The following is a 16,641-nucleotide window of genomic DNA, read 5'->3' as shown; positions in this document are numbered from 1 at the left end:
GTTTGACTCTTAGGACGTGGAAAGACAGCATGTAAAAGCCTATAAAATAATTATGTTAGGTACAAATATAATGTATTCAATGGTATTATATTATACAACTAGCTGCCCCGGCGAACTTCGTACCGCCTAACAGTCGATTATTTTTAAGGCAATTTTTAAAAAATTTCTCTCCGTAAGAACCATCCTCGTACTTCAAGGAATATTATAAAAAAAGAATTAGTGAAATCGTTTCAGCGTTCTCGAGATTTGCGTTCAGCAACACATTCAGCGATTCATTTTGATATACAGAGAAATTGTATTTTGTATAGAGAAGATGTACCCCAGTACTAAGTGACCGTTCGGCATCATAAATGTTTTTAACGTTTTTGTTGTTTTTTTTGGTACAGATGTCTGACAATCACTCTATCTATTGGTGAAAACCGCATTAAAATCTGTTGCGTAGTTTAAAAGATCTACGAGTTCATACATACATACATCCATACAGACGCGGGAAGCGACTTTATTTTATACTAAGTAGAGATTCCGCCAAAGTTCCAAGACAGATTTATCTTGCACTATGATAAAAGAGCGTGGATTTGCCCTGCAGCTTGTTCCAGCAATGCGTGGGACTTTATACTTTTTTAATACTTACATGGCATCCAGACACAAAAAAAATTTACATTTGCCATCGTCTAGAACTAACATCAGAGGTGCGATTGTGTAAAAAAGGACCATGGAAATGATATCATTTCATGGCTTAAACGTACGATTTCATCTGTCAAACGACAATTTCGAATTGTGTAAGGTATTCATAATTGTTTGTCAAATTCCTTCATTGCTCGCGCTTCTCGCAATTTAAACTCAATTTATGACGAATCCAGCATAGACTTATTTTATGGCAATGTGAATAGTGTGCGCCAAAGTTTAATAAATATATTTGCTAGCATAACGCAATAATAATTATATCTAGTTATACTCTGTCACTGTGTTCATTTTACTTTTAATTTAGTATCTAATTATGAAAACCATTTATTAGCTTGTAGTTACTTAAGTTTAAGATTATAATAGATTAATGTAAGCTGTTGGTTCGTTTCTTGCTGGTTCTTCTTCAAAAGTAGATACTTACTTGTAAAAGTTTAATTGATTAAAAAATATTATTATTTTATTAAGAGTAACATACACACACACACATATACAAACTTTCGCCTTTATAATATTAGTGTGAAAATAACGAAGGTCGGGCACTCGCTGGCTCTCTCTCTAATAGTTCTATCTGTACGTAGACCAAAATATACTAATATATATAGTACGTCTAAATTCCGTTTGTGATCTAGAATCAGCTAGACAGGCCTATAGGTATTTATTAAAATATATATGTTAATATGAATACTAATTTCAGGGTCAAGTTTTTGCTAATTTATGTTTTAGATGTGTAGAATTATTTTAAGAATGACTTCGCAATCAATTACGTAGGTTTTAAAATAGGCGTTGATGCCATACATGGCTGGATAAGCTTTTTGATGGCTAGATGGAGTTCTTAGGATGAAAATAATAAAGTCGTTTATTATTTGTTCGGAATTGATGTACCTACTTACCTACGTACTACAGTGAGTCTTAGCTTCTTTAGTAACTTTAAAAGTTTTTTTTTTCAAGGTTATATTTTTCTGTGGACTGGTAACACTTTAATAAAATTCCTAAAGTAAAATTAGGATCTAAAATTAAAATTAACAAAACCTTCTATTGTTTTAGTTAATTACAGAACTATGGCTGCAGCTGCTAAATTACCCTCACTAGTTAACTCGGCTCTTGCAGCAGCTAGGCCAAAATTCAACATACTTTTACAATACGCGAAGGTAGAACTGACACCACCCAAAATTAGCGATATCCCACAGATCTAGGCTGGTATTGGTACTTATGACTAGCGCCAAGACCGGTGCATGGAAGAACCATACAGTCAAGCAAGCCACACTTAACACTCTCGTCGGAATGGAGGTGATCTTCTGGTTCTATGTGGGAGAGCGCATCGAAAAACGCTACATTGTTGGCTACCAAGTTTAAGATTCCTGTATGTGAGAGTGAGCTGTAGATATTATTTATATGGCAAAGTAAATTATATAACTAAGTATGTAAGTAAGTAAGTATGGTAATATTGTATGTAGGTACCTAGATCTATACATCCTCAAAAATAAAGTAAATTACTTAAGCATGCAAATATATTTAGGCTATAATACCGGCTTGAATAATATTAAATGCTTCTAGTAGGTATGAACATCAATATTATTTAACTTACTTGCGATGTTTTATGTTACAGAAAGATTGATTTAGTAGCTAGGTAGGTACTGTTGTTGCTAAAATATTGTCTGCATATTGTACCTACTAATATAAGCAAAATACAGTATTTTTGACTCAATAAAATAATGAAAATGTCGCAGGGAAATGATAAAAACCCGGATTTTTTATTTGTCTGGCAGATGTTAAAATAACTCAGCATTTTACTATATCACTAGATATTTAGTGAAATGACCGAATTGAGTTGTCATTTTAACATCTGTCGGATTTTGATCATAGCCCTTAGAGAATAGATCAAATCCCGGTTTTTAAAATTTAGAATAAAAGTTTGATTCTTATTCTTTAGTTTGTATGGGGAACGCTCGAAGGATACTTCTCGGCCGAAATACAACTTACAAACTAACGATCGACGTGGACGACCGCGGCGTCGTATCGACAGGGAAGCTGCTTGGCGGGAAACTGGCTCTGGCCAGGTTTCAAGGTCCTAGCTCAGAAGGAAGCGCGTCAAAGTTAGTATTTTCGAATAAAAAGAAGACATCAAACGCGGCTCTAAAGAAGTAAAATTGTGAAATATGCAGGCATTTCCCATCACAGCGCGCTCTTCCGTTGTCGTCGCACATCGCGGGACATGTTTCATTGTACAAATTACACATCCAACACACGTACGCGCGCGTTTTGTAATGTTCTGCTATTGCAAGTTGTATTTGCTTCGAACTTTATCAACATGCTTTTCTCTTTAACCCATACCTACTACATATTTGGGAAGTGACGTTGCAAGTTATCTCGTGCGAAACTTTGGAGAAAGTGTTTTTTATCTTGACCACATTCAAGAAATTAATGGGTGCCATATTTTATAATGTTATGAATGAATTAGTATTATAATTCAATAAAACAGAAATTGATAGGTTATTTACAATACATATACCTATTTTTTCATACGTTAAGTTAAGTTTAAGTATGTACTTGCCTACTAAGCTTTGTTTTGTTTAAATCGATGAAGGATTAGACTTTACCTCAGTTTGGTCTGAAATGCATTTTGGTACTTAGGTACGTGAAAATAGGTTAGGAGTTTAAGAGTAGTACTAAATTTAGTCTTTCTAAAGTCACTAAAATTCATTTTCTGTCCTTTTTTAGCAATATTAAAAAGGAAAAGATGAGGATATTCTAAATTTAGTTTGGGTAAAAATATCAGAATCGGCGCCATATGTACCTCATTTAAAATACAGTCATTATTAATTGTCTATGGAATAGGTACCTAACCCACTCGTGCGAAGTCGGGGCAGGTCAACTAGTATTATAATATTTATTCTGTGACACTATCAAGAATTGTAAAGATAAGCGGAGATACTATTTACTTGCGTAAGCCTTATATTACGAATAAAACAAACAGTTTTCTATTCTATTACTTACTTAGTAATGGAATTATTTAAGTCTTAGTCATTAAGGCAGTGGTCCGACCGCCGACGATGAACGAGAAACGAGTAGAACTAGCAACTTAAACGAGTTGGCGATCAGCGGGAAGCGAGTGTGTAGTTTCGACAGTTTTGTCACCCTGTAAGCGAGTGTGCAAGTGCGACGAGCGATTACTCGCGCCATTCGCCCGCGGTCGCTCAGTCCCACTGTGGGACTCCCACAGATTAATAGGGTAGGGATACTACGTATCTCAGTCCTGTGCAAACCTGCGCGTGCATTACACGTGTTCAAGCGAGCGAGCATCGCTGAACGAACATCGCTGAGCGCGTTTATTTTTGAAAGCTCGTCGCTCAGCGCAAATACTAGTAAAGCAAGTCGTCGCCGGCAGTGTGAACAGTCAGAGACTAACTTTTGATAATGTTCATCTTTTTCGTTTACACGGAATGTACATTTGCGTTTCTTGAGAGAGAAAATCGCTGATAGTCTTTTTCTCGCCGGCGCGGCGCGGCGCGGGCGGTCGGACCACTGCCTTATGGTTCTCATGAGAGTCATTGTTCTCTTGACTTGACTAACTTGACTAGTGCGGTTATTATTTGAAATACATACCTATTATTAATCATAATAATATTATCATGCAAATACGTATTTAATTATATAAGTACCAATAATTACCACCACAGCTTAGGCTCTTTACGCACTACATTCGATCATCCGGAGTAGCCGTAGCCCGTAGTAGGTACTATTCGTATGAAGTGGTAGGTACTACTCGTATGAAGTGGTAGGTACTATTCACACAGTAGATCCGAATTTCGTTTTCCGAGGCCGTAAAATAAAATTCGATTATTACTGTTACTTCGTAATCGTATAGGTATCCTTAATAGGTATTTTTATACTACCGGAACGGTATCTAAATAAGTTTTGCCATACTAAGTATTTTGCCGTATGGACGGTAGCTATCCACGGCCAAAGGTTCCCACCAGATGAGGCTTTATTCAATTCAGAAATTTTAAAAATTGAATCAGAAGTGGGATTTCTTAGGAATTGAGTCCAGGAAATCCCACTTTTTATACACACAGTTCAATATAAACTGCGCCATAGCTGAGTTTATGTTGTTATAGGTATCTACTAAGCAAAGTTTTTTCTAGATAGGTATCAAACTAACTAACATTATAAAGAATTAAATTTTGTAAGTTTGTTTGTAGGAAGTAATATCTGGAACTACTGACCCGATTTTGAAAAATCTTTCACCAGTACATCATTACCAGTACTACATTATTCCTGAGTGACACACGCTATATTTTATTTACAAAAATAGAGATCCCTGCGGAAATTGTAATAAGCTACCCGTGCAAAGCCGGGGCGGGTCGCTAGTTTGAAATAAAGTCTCAAAGTATTTTAATAAAATCGTAGGAGAACCAAAGACATAGCTCAACGGGTTGCGAAGCTGAACCTATTGCCACAGGCAGGGCAATTGCAGTTCGAAAAACCGATAGACGTTGGGATCCCAAGGTGCTAGAATGGCGACCTCGCACCGGAAAGCGCAGCGTTGGGAGACCCCACACTAGGTGGACAGACGACATCAATCGAATTTAATTACAATATTATTAATAACGGTTCCTGTTAGTTTTTCAAATAATACCTGTGCTTTGTGTGTTGTTGTGATAACAGGTTTGATGCGGACCTAATATCCATAGATAGGTTTAAGATAACCTTCCAAGGGCATAAAAAGAACTTGTGAAAGTATGTATGGAGGGGAATCTGAGTTCATTCACTGCAGTATTTCGAATCAAACATCGAACACAGTATACCTAACCGTTTGGAAAAAAACAAGTCTTGGGCGAGTTTCGGCACTACATTTTAAAAGTTTATCAATATAAAAACTAGTCTTGTTTTTAAATAAATATAAATCAGCTGATCATAGACCACCTTTAAATTTTTTTTAATTAATAAGTTGAAAGGTTGTTTACGTATAGTCTTGTGATGAAACTTGAAGCTTGAAGTGGTATTAAGAGATCAGTGAAATCTTGTTACATGATAAATGATTATTATTATCGAATTTCCACAATAACTGATAAAGAGATGAACTAATAGATTAGTGAATGTGTCAACGTTACGAGAAGCATATTTTTTTTGAAGTTTAGGGTAATGAAGTCACAAGGCAAGAAGGCATAATATTTGGTTCTTTGTTTATTTACCTTTGTCTTAATTAATACCTATCGCTGTCACTGAACTTCCAACAAAAGAAAAGCTTGTTTTTTAAATTAATAATCAAGACAAAGATCATTACTTAATAGATCTAATGTTTTTAGATAAATTAGCATTCCTTGCACTTGACATAGACAGCTGTGCTGTATGACGACACACGAGTGAGTACGTATTTACGACTTAAGTGATAAGATAATGTGCCATCAAACATAGTGATTGGAGTATCATAAAGCCCTTGTTTCGGACTGGCGACACATCACACAGTACCACCAAAGATTCGGTTCGCGATGGACCGTACCACCGCGCCCGAATTAGAGAAAATAAGCGTGAATGATCACGAGAATGGAAGCGCGAAGGAAATTCGGAAGCATAAAGCCTACAGTGATGTGCAAACGACACATTTACCATTTTGGAGACAGGTGTGTTACATAAAGTATGTATTATTTCACGTCCAAGTTGTCTGATGTAAAGATAGTGAGATTCATTGTCTATATTTGTTTTCGCAATCATTTGTGACAACAATTATTTATTATCCACATTGCTTGATTTCTGGTGAATAAATATTTCATTTATCTATCTGAATAAGTAAAAGCAAACAGGTGTCAGACAAAATAAAAATATATGAGATAAATAATATGTCTGATATTATTATGCAAATATGAGTACTTACCTAGTAAGACATGAAATAATTTTACTTATAAAAATGCTTGTTGCTTACCAAGGAATAGTTAAAAAAAACTGAGAACATTTTTTTTACTGAAATAGAATTTTTATAGCTAGTTGATTTTTCTAATTGAAATAAACTTTTGTTAACTAACTTTTGGTTTTATAATCTAGCTCTTAAATAGTCAAATGAATCTATCACTGGTTCGGTATACCCTTCTTATCAAGAATAAAGCAAGAAATTCAGCTGTTGCTCTTTTCCAAAATTCCTTACAATAATATTGACTTGAATTTTTCTGCCGTCCTGTTTCTGATTGCAACTGTAAAGAGTAATTTTGGGTAGTCGCCAAAAAAATGTGTGAATTTCCAAAAACTGATGTTTATAATAAAGAATACCTTATAGATACCACCAAACTGAAAACTAACTAAAACCCTTGGCGCAACATAGCGTTCTTTTTTAGAAATATTAGATTTTGGAAGTTTCCACGTTTTTTGGCGAGTTGTGACTGGATAAGTTTTTCAAATAAATCATTTACCTAATCAAGTAGATTTTAAGGTTGATAATACAGTGTATTTGAAACGCGCTCTACACAAACGGAGTTTCTGATTTGAATATTTATCAAACTTAATGAAAGTAGAAATACCTACTCTAGAAACTATAGCACGCGACAAGTCAAGATGGCAGTCGTTCGGGGTGGGGACGCCCCGCACACCCGCTCAACCCCCGCTTTAACCAGGTGTGGGACAGCGCGGGTGACGTGTGCGTGTGCGGGGGCTTAGATAGGTATACAGATAAGTACAAATCTTTAAACCGCGAAACCTTCAAAGGTGTAGGTATCTATATTTTAACAAAAAAAACAGATTTATGACAGATACAAATAAATTATGAGTTTTTTGCGCGCCTACACAATTTTCATTGACTTGAGAATAAGTTTGTACCTAAATAGGGAGCCCTCACACACACTTAGACTAAAAACAAAGAATGACTTCTCTCATGGATTGTTCAAAATGTCAAGTAAGTAGGTAGGTATAGGAGGTATAGTAGGTATAGGCAAACACACGCCAAAAGGACATTCTAATTACAGATACTATCTATTTCATTAGGTACGTCATATTAACTTTTTTGCTACAATAATTTATTACTTTTATCTTGAAATTTGTTTCGTATTGTGTGTGCATTCTGTTTTATCATAAAAACCGAATGCACAATAATATAATAAAACTTTTATGCAAAAATAAAGTTGATAAAGTTAATAAGCTATAAAATTGCTTTATATTAGGTACAGCTGAAAATAAAAATAATTTCGATAAATTTAAATTTAATGTTGTTTTTTTAACTTTTAGTTTATATATTAAAATATTATTTATTTGTAAAAAAATCGATAATATACATAGATATAACTACCTAGTTAAGTATAAATATAAAAAACTTATTAATTATAGGACTAAAATTTAATAAGTACTTTAGCATACTAAAGTACCTACTTATTAAATTTTAGTCCTATAATTCCCCCCTGACGAGGCTTCATGTCATTATTATAATCTTATTTTATAATGTGCCTACATGAATGCAAATGATCAATAAATGAGTAAGTTGATTATTAAATAGGTCGCGTTAAATTATCATAATATTATCTTTTAATTATTTTGTTTTACTTAGGGATTAATTAACTCATGGCAATCCATTTGTTGTTGCTTTTTTTGAGTTCGATAAATTAATTATGTACTTATACCTACTTACGAATACCTAACATTTTTTTAGGGTTCCACACCTCAAAAGGAAGAACGGAACCCTTATAGGATCACTTTGTTGACTGTCTGTCTGTCGGTCTGTCAAGAAACTTACAGGGTACTTCCCGTCGACCTAGAATCATAAAATTTGGCAGGTAGGTAGGTCTCATAGCAGACATTTGGGGAAAAAATCTGAAAACCGTGAATTTGTGGTTACATCACACAACAAAAAAAATTGTGGTCATGAACAAATATTGCTATTTTCAACTTTCGAAGTAAGATAAATAACTATATCAAGTGGGGTATCATATGAAAGGGCTTCACTTGTGCATTCTAAAACAGATTTTTATTTATTTTTATGCATAATAATCGTGCAAAAAGTCGAAAAAATATGACTGCAGTACGGAACCCTCAGTGCGCGAGTTTGACTCGCACTTGGCCGGTTTTTAGGGTTCCGTACCTCAAAAGGAAAAACGGAACCCTTATAGGATCACTTTGTTTTCTGTCTGTCTGTCTGTCTCTCTGTCTGTCTGTCTCTCTGTCTGTCTGTCTGTCTGTCTGTCTGTCCTAGAATCATGAAATTTGGCAGGTAGGTAGATGTTATAGCTGACATTTGGGGAAAAATCTGAAAACCGTGAATTTAGGGTTAGATCACACAAAAAAAATTAAATTGTGGTCATGAACTAATAATTAGTATTTTCAACTTTCGAAGTGAGTGACTATATAGGGTTTCATATGAAAGGTACCGGTACATTCTAAAACAGATTTTTATTTATTTTTATGCATCATAGTTTTTGAATTATCGTGCAAAATGTCGAAAAAATACGACTGTAGTACGGAACCCTCATTGCGCGAGCCTGACTCGCACTTGGCCGGTTTTTTTTTACTTTGTAGTCGCTTTTAAAGTCAGTTTTTAAAAAACCTTTTACTGTTGCAGTATATTGCGTTTTTGAAAATATAAGTAGGTAGGCTCTACCATACTGGACAGCCACCATGTTATATACTGCAGCAAAGCCCATTTCAATATTATTGTGTTTGTCTGTCTGTTTCCTTATTATTGAATTTGTTGTAGAATTTGACAAGTACAGGAAAACTAAGTGGAAATTTTACGCGAACAAAGTTGCGGCTGATAGCTGTAGTATTCTGTATATTAATATAACATCTAACAAATATATAATATATTCATAGCATTTGCTTAGTTCCTCCACAGAAATTCAATACGCATGTCCCGTAATTCAATAAGCCCGTAATATTAAATATTAATATTACGTCATATATTATATTACTGTAATATTATGTTAGTGTTGATGAACTCATAATGATTCATACTTATGATAATATGGTAATATTTTTAATTTCAAGTATCTATCGCTACTCGCGAGGATGGTAGCGGAATTCGCTGATTGAATCATGCATCCGCTGATCTTTGATCTGCAATTTTTCATATTATGCTATTTTCAAGATACAATGGCACGGGTGACAGTTTCCAATTTTCCGTCTCATCCATACCTACTTTCTAAAATCGAAAATTGTTATAGGTACAGTCCGCGACAGATCGAGATGTCAGTCGGGCTATGAGGTGTGGGGACGCCCCGCACACCCGTACGTCACCGGTGCTCGTCCGCGACGGGTTAGTGTGGGGCTGTGCGGGTGTGCGGGGCGTTCTCTCCCCGATTGCCATTTCGAACTGTCGCCAGAGATAATTTATACTGTATAATAAATTATCTCTGCTGTCGCGTACCGGTACTGCCTTAATCACTGTTCTATCATATCAACGCACAGCTCAAACTCCTGTAGGGCGATTGTCTAAAATCTGCGTCAATCATTATTACAATCTCAATTGTTCTGATTGGCTGAATTTGTGTGATTCTTGTTGCAACAATGCATTGTAGCCAATAGTGAACGAGCGTTAACCAATCAGAGATGATTGCGATCGTGACATTGTAGCTGTCATTCTCCCGCAATCGCACAGCTGGACTAAATGATGTAGACATCCGCTAAGAAACAGGATTTTTGAAAATTCAACATTGCGCATTCGTCTAGACTAGACGGAATGCAATTTGCATAATATATCATTTTCAAAAATCGGCCAATACCCCTCTTGATATAGTTATCTTACTTGAAATATTGAAAATACTAATTATTAGTTCATGACCACAATTTAATTTTTTTTGTTATGTGACCACAAATTCACGGTTTTCAGATTTTTCCCCTAATGTCTGCTATAAGACCTACCTACCTACCAAATTTCATGATTCTAGGTCAACAGGAAGTAGGTACCCTGTAGGTTTCTTGACATACCGACAGACAGACAACAAAGTTATCCTATAAGGGTTCCGGTTTTCCTTTTGACCTCAAACCCTAAAAATAGCGGATGTTCCAATTTCCGAGGTACAGTACGCGGAAGAAAATATTGTACATCGACATTTAAAAAGAGATAGCGGTTTCGAAGAGCGTTGTTTCTGTTGTTGAGACCGACCGTTGAAAACGTCACATAGGTATGAGTTACAAAGACAACGCTCTACAAAGCCAAAATCTCATTCTAAAAGTCAATGTACAATATTTCTTGCCGGCTACTGCATAATAAAACATTATAACATGGTCACAGTGTTTGATTTTATATGAAACACGTCTTCCAACAGATTACATTTCAGGCCCTGGCCAATTATAATGCAATATATTATATGCAAAGCTGGATGTCATATTATATTTGATGAAGAGTGGAGGCAATGCAACTTTTCTAAAATAAAGTAAATGGAGCTTTAAATCCACTATTAATTAACATTTCAGAATAAATTAGGTTAAATATGAAATCTTTAAAAAAAAGACATGCCACTTTGCTTGGAGTAAATAGGTAGGTAGATACTTCGTAAAACTACATTACTAGTATATTACTCGCAGGTACCTACATAAATATACCTATAGGTATGCAAATACACGTTGACCTCTGATAGAAATGTAATTGTAGTCTTCGCTATTGCGCATACATTTATTGTATTTTATTTAAATTCATTTTATTATCATAATCAACAAATGATAGTACAAATAAAATAGTCCACTGGTAGGTAATTAACGACCCCAAATATTCAGGGTACCTAGTAAAGTCGAACGTGTACTATATTATAATGACTTGTGCCACTTTTGCTTTGAATCTACCGTGGCAAAGATCAGAGTTTCAAATCTTATTCGTGCAGATAAAATGGCAGTCTTTAGAACCTGTATTTCTTATTTGAACGACATCTTCAAAGATTAAAAAAAATACAGCAGCGGTGGACACTTGTGATTCTATAAGCCTAAGGTTCTGTATATATGTTTTTTGAATGTAATGTATATTAGTAATGGCAGTTAATATAATATTGTTTTACAATTTGCGCATGCTGTGATATCGTCTAATAAGTTGAGCATTTTACACATTTATTTCTTTGGTCGTATTCCTCATTGCTGAGGGTCGTGACTCCTTTCCATTAATCACATAATGGCAGGAGTTCTCTTGGCATAATAATACGATGGGTTCCCAGATCCGCATACAACGCACTAAAAGAACAAGATTCGTCTTAGGTTTAACAGTACCTAATATTATCAGATTTAAGTGATTATAACAGGGACCGCTCCGAGGCAAGGTGGAAACGAAAAGGTCTTTGGCCCTCCAAAGTCAGTCACCCATCCAGTTACCGACTTGGGTCAATGTTGCTTAACAATTGCAGTCGATTGATACCCTAAGATAAAATTGCAATGTATACCTATTAATTAATGCATCATCTGTTGCCTTTCCTTAGTAAAATAAATAAATAAAAGAAATTCATGGTTATGTGTCCTCTTTCAGGCCTTCATAGCATCGGGTACTTTCATGTTGTCCTTTAGTGCAGGAGCAACGGCAGGGTTCCCGGCAATACTCATACCGCAGCTGCAACATGAAAAAGGACATAATAAATATTCTACAGAAATGGTGTCTTGGGTGGGTATGTATAATTTTTATATTATTAGGGTTCCGCACCTTAAAAGGACATAAGGACCTCTTATAGGATCGCTTCGTTGTCTGTCTGTCTGTCATGTCTGTCAAGAAACCTATAGGGTATTTCCCGTTGACCTAGAATCATGAAAATTGGCAGGTAGGCCATTTATAGCCTACGTAAGGGAAAAATCCGAAAACCTTGAATTTGTGGTTACATCACAAAAAATAATTAAAATGTGTTCATTAACAAATAATTAGTATTTTAACTTCCAAACTAAGTTTAATATACCAAGTGGGGTCATATCATTGAAAGGGCTTTATGTGTACATTTTAAAACAGATTTATATTTATTTTTAAGTTTTTGATTTATCGTGCAAAATGTCGAAAAAATACGACTGTAGTACGGAACTATCGGTGCGCGAGTCAGACTCGCACTTTTTTTATGTTCATCACCAAATATAATTAACCTACTAGAAAATCACAAAAATGTATAGCTCTTACTATTTATGACGTATATTTTCAGCTGCCATAGCATCGTTGGCGTTATTTTTTGGCAATATGATATCAGGATATCTAATGGAAAAACTGGGAAGAAGAGCATCTCAAATCCTAGTATCAGTGTCTTACATAGGAGGATGGACCATCATTGGTTTCGCTGGTAACATAGAATTAATATTATTGGGCAGATTTATCACAGGATTCTGTCAAGGATGGTTGGGCCCTTTGGGACCAGTCTTTGTTGGAGAAATAAGCTCGCCAGCTTATAGAGGATTGTTTTTGGCTGGTCTCTCCTTAAGTATAGCGTCTGGTGTGTTTATGTCACATCTGTTTGGAACGTACCTGCACTACAGTCACTCTTCGCTACTTTGCGGAGTATTTCCTTTACTCGGATGTATCATATTATATTTTGCACCAGAATCACCGGCTTGGTTGGCATCGAAAAATGAAATGGAGAGGTGTGTACAATCTTTTCAATGGTACCGAGGCAACAGTCCAGCGATGAATCTTGAACTCGAGAAAATGATAGCCGACCAGACCAAAATGAAGGAAGAAAAGAGCAAAATTCAAACACTGACAGATAATATAAAGAAACCTGAATTTTGGAAGCCCTTGTGTATAATGGTTGTGTTCTTCTTAGTAACACAGTTGTCTGGTATTAATGTTATATGTGCTTACACTACAGAAATTATGGAAGTGCTTATAGGTCATAAGAAAAATACATATGCTGCTATGCTAGCCACTGATATTCTGCGCGTAATTGCGTTAGTTACTGCGTGTATTTTATTAAGAAAATTAGGACGTCGACCCTTAGCGATCTTTAGTGGAGTTTCCACTACATTATCGCTAATTTCACTGGCACTGTATCTATGTCTTGTTAAATATCGTATTATACGACACATATCTCCGTTTATATCATTAAGTTTAATGGCAGTTTATGTATTTGTGTCTAACTTAGGAATATCCCTATTGCCTTGGAATATGGTCGGTGAATTGTTTGCCAGCGAAACTAAAGGCTTGGGGTCTGGCATAAGCGTCATGATGACGTCACTTGCCTACTTTGTAACAATAAAGACAGCACCAGCTATGCTCCAAGGTTTAGGGCATCATGGTACCTATTTATTTTATGGCCTATCTACTTTACTAGGAACAATATTTCTATACTATTATCTTCCTGAAACTAGAAATAAAACTTTATTGCAAATAGCCGAAGAGTTTAGGTATGGCGATAAAGGCAAACCCAGAGAGTTGACCAATTTGACAGCTGCCTGATTATAAGATCACATAGGTCACATTTTGATAAAGAATTCTTATTTTCATTGTTATGGTAGATAACTCTGAACAAGTAATATAAATGAATTATGATGACAGAAATACTATTAAGAACGAATTATTATTAATCTTATGAAGTGTGTAAGAATAATATTTATAAGTAGCAAATTATATAAATCCTGCTTTAGCATGGTAAGGTTGACTACATTTTTATGAAGACCTTTATTATAGGTGCAATCGAATAAGAATCGAATTAACATACATATATCAAAAACATTGTAACTGTCAGATTACTATCACAATTCACAAGTGACTAAACTAGCGGCACGCTATGATGGCCGGTTTGACGTTTGTCCGCTCATGAAGTTCCGTATTAATTGATAACGACTTTGAAGGAAATAATTGTATTACTTTATTGACGATAGTGATGTGCAGAGATTCATAAATTTTATCGAATGTAGTTTTAGGTTTAGGACTCAAAATTTATTTATTAAATTGATTTCTTAAATGTATACAAGTGTAGAAAAATCAGTTTGCACCATTTAAGGGGTGAATGTACTTGTGAATATGAACAATTTTCACTATGTGGACAAACCTCTGAAATCGCAAAAAAATATCAATAAATTTTTAAAAATGGAATCTAATACGATCGTCACATAGGATCGCTGGCTAGCACAACTACTACCTCCGGCAAACTCGCGTCAATGCTCAATGCAAAACATGCAGTTTCGAATTGACGTTGCTTCGAAAAGTATAAACTGTCAGTGCAATGCGATTGTGATATAGTTTTGACCTGGCTTTGGATTTCAAATATTGATACTGCATTACTGTTGACCCTTGCTCGTTAATTTGGACTCTGTTCAAGCCCTTTGTTGTGGATTTCGTCGATATGACCGAACGTACGCAGAGAACTGTTCTAAATAGTCAGACACGTGAGTTCCTAATACGCCTTCGTAACTATTTCGATCGTGAAGCTCAAAATGGAGGGCCAATTTTACCTATAACGTCAGTGGTTGAACGCGTAGCTGATGCGCTTAATATTGGACAACGAACTGTTAGACGGATAACTAAAAAAAAATATGGCGAGACTGGCACAGAAGAAAATAAACTTCACACACCAAAAAAGAGAAAACGAGCAAAACCAGTCGTAGGCATCGATAGCTTTGATGCCGATGCTATCCGAAGACATGTTTACGGCTACTATTTACAGAAGGAGTATCCAACAAGAAAAAAGTTGGTGCATTCACTGAAGGAAGCTGGATTATTCTTCGGTGGGGAAAGTTCTTTAACGAAGATTTTGAAGACCATTGGATTTCGATACAAAAAATGTAACAAACGCAAAATATTGATGGAAAGATTTGATATAGCGATGGCAAGGTATACTTTTTTACGGCAAGTGAAAGAAATCAAAAATTGGCAAAATGTTGTGTTCTTGGATGAAACATGGCTTAATGCTAACCATACTGTAGGCCGTTCTTGGAACGATGACACAGCAGCATCTACTTCCAAAGTTCCTGTAGGAAAAGGATCGCGACTTATAATTTGTCACGCCGGAACCATCAACGGGTTTGTCGAAGGTTCTCTCATGGCTTTTGCGTCAAAAACCACTGGAGACTATCATGAAGACATGAATGGAGAAAAGTTTACTGAATGGTTTACCTCAATGTTGTGTAGCCTCCCTGAACCATCTATTATAATTATGGACAACGCCCCATACCACTCGATGCAAATTGACAAGCCACCTGCCCAATCCCAAAAGAAAGCTGATATCGTCGCATGGCTTCGTAAAAATGGCGTAGATGCAAACATGAATATGTTAAAAGCGGAATTAGTACGTCTTTTAAAAGAAAACAAACCAACCAAGATCCGATACGTCATTGACGAAATAGCATTAGAACATGGGCACAGAGTTATACGGTTACCGCCTTACCATTGTGAGTATAATGCGATTGAGTTGGTGTGGGCTCAAATTAAGGGATATGCTGCAAGACACAATACAGAACCCCCATTTACCACAAAAAAAATGCTAAAATTATTAGAAGAAGCTTGTGAACATGTGACTAAAGGAGACTGGGAAAAGGTTGTGAATAGAACTGTTAAATTAATAAGGGAAGATTATGAAAGAGATGTGAAAATAGATAATATTATAGAAAACGAACATATAATTATTAATGTATGTGATGATAGCAGTGACGACAGTGAAAATAGTAGTATGGACGAATCTGATTAATTATGGCCTTTTGTGGCACCTTTTTCGGTATCTTTTGTATTCATATGTTTCTTGTGTGCATATAAAGTATGTATATTCATTTTCGTTCAAATATTCAGTTCGTTCAAATAAATTAAATAAACATATACATTTTTGTTTTATTAAACCTATTTAATCAGGTACAAAAACAAAACTTAATTGTTTTTTGTTCGAGAATAAATTGACATTCCACATCACTATTGTAATGTGTCAAACCGGCCATCATAGCGTGCCGCTAGTGTACTTAACCTAGTGAGATAATAACATTATTTAAAATGTATTGAGGACATTGTTAAAACCTTTCAAGTTATATTGAGTATTATGAAATAATAGTAAATCTAACGAATAATTTATAGTGATAATGGATTATAAGGAGGATGTTCTCAAGGTG

At 35.4% G+C, this 16,641-nt stretch overlaps 2 protein-coding genes across 5 annotated transcripts; both read left to right on the top strand.

The window, feature by feature from the left end:
• Positions 1-1,694: 1,694 nt before the first annotated feature.
• On the top strand, positions 1,695-2,045 carry LOC117983092 (ATP synthase subunit g, mitochondrial-like). The gene is given in 2 exon segments (XM_034969556.2): positions 1,695-1,888; positions 1,890-2,045. Coding segments are annotated over 2 exon segments (294 nt in total). The 5' UTR covers positions 1,695-1,742; the 3' UTR covers positions 2,038-2,045.
• A 3,848-nt stretch (positions 2,046-5,893) lies between these two features.
• LOC117983089 (facilitated trehalose transporter Tret1-2 homolog) lies at positions 5,894-14,313 on the top strand. 4 transcript variants are annotated; one of them, XM_069499205.1, is made up of 3 exons: positions 5,894-6,305; positions 12,104-12,235; positions 12,756-12,773. In XM_069499205.1, exons 1-3 carry the CDS (start codon positions 6,174-6,176, stop codon positions 12,762-12,764), a joined length of 273 nt encoding a protein of 90 aa, XP_069355306.1. In that variant the 5' UTR covers positions 5,894-6,173; the 3' UTR covers positions 12,765-12,773. The 4 variants fall into 4 exon arrangements, with proteins under 4 accessions (XP_069355306.1, XP_034825443.1, XP_034825444.1 ...); XM_034969552.2 differs by having other exon boundaries at positions 5,911-6,305; positions 12,104-12,239; positions 12,756-14,313; XM_034969553.2 differs by having other exon boundaries at positions 5,912-6,319; positions 12,104-12,239; positions 12,756-14,313.
• The last annotated feature ends 2,328 nt before the right edge of the window (positions 14,314-16,641 follow it).

This window comes from Maniola hyperantus, chromosome 6, assembly GCF_902806685.2.
Source record: "Maniola hyperantus chromosome 6, iAphHyp1.2, whole genome shotgun sequence".
NCBI lineage: Eukaryota > Metazoa > Arthropoda > Insecta > Lepidoptera > Nymphalidae > Maniola > Maniola hyperantus.
This window is presented reverse-complemented; position numbering and strand designations above follow the sequence as displayed.

Bases quoted from the DNA above. Each gene is read 5' to 3' on its own strand.
- LOC117983089 (XM_034969552.2), top strand. From the start codon at position 6,174: ATGGACCGTACCACCGCGCCCGAATTAGAGAAAATAAGCGTGAATGAT. The intron at 6,306-12,103 runs GTGTGTTACATA...GTCCTCTTTCAG, and splicing joins ATTTACCATTTTGGAGACAG to GCCTTCATAGCATCGGGTAC. The intron at 12,240-12,755 runs GTATGTATAATT...GTATATTTTCAG, and splicing joins AGAAATGGTGTCTTGGGTGG to CTGCCATAGCATCGTTGGCG.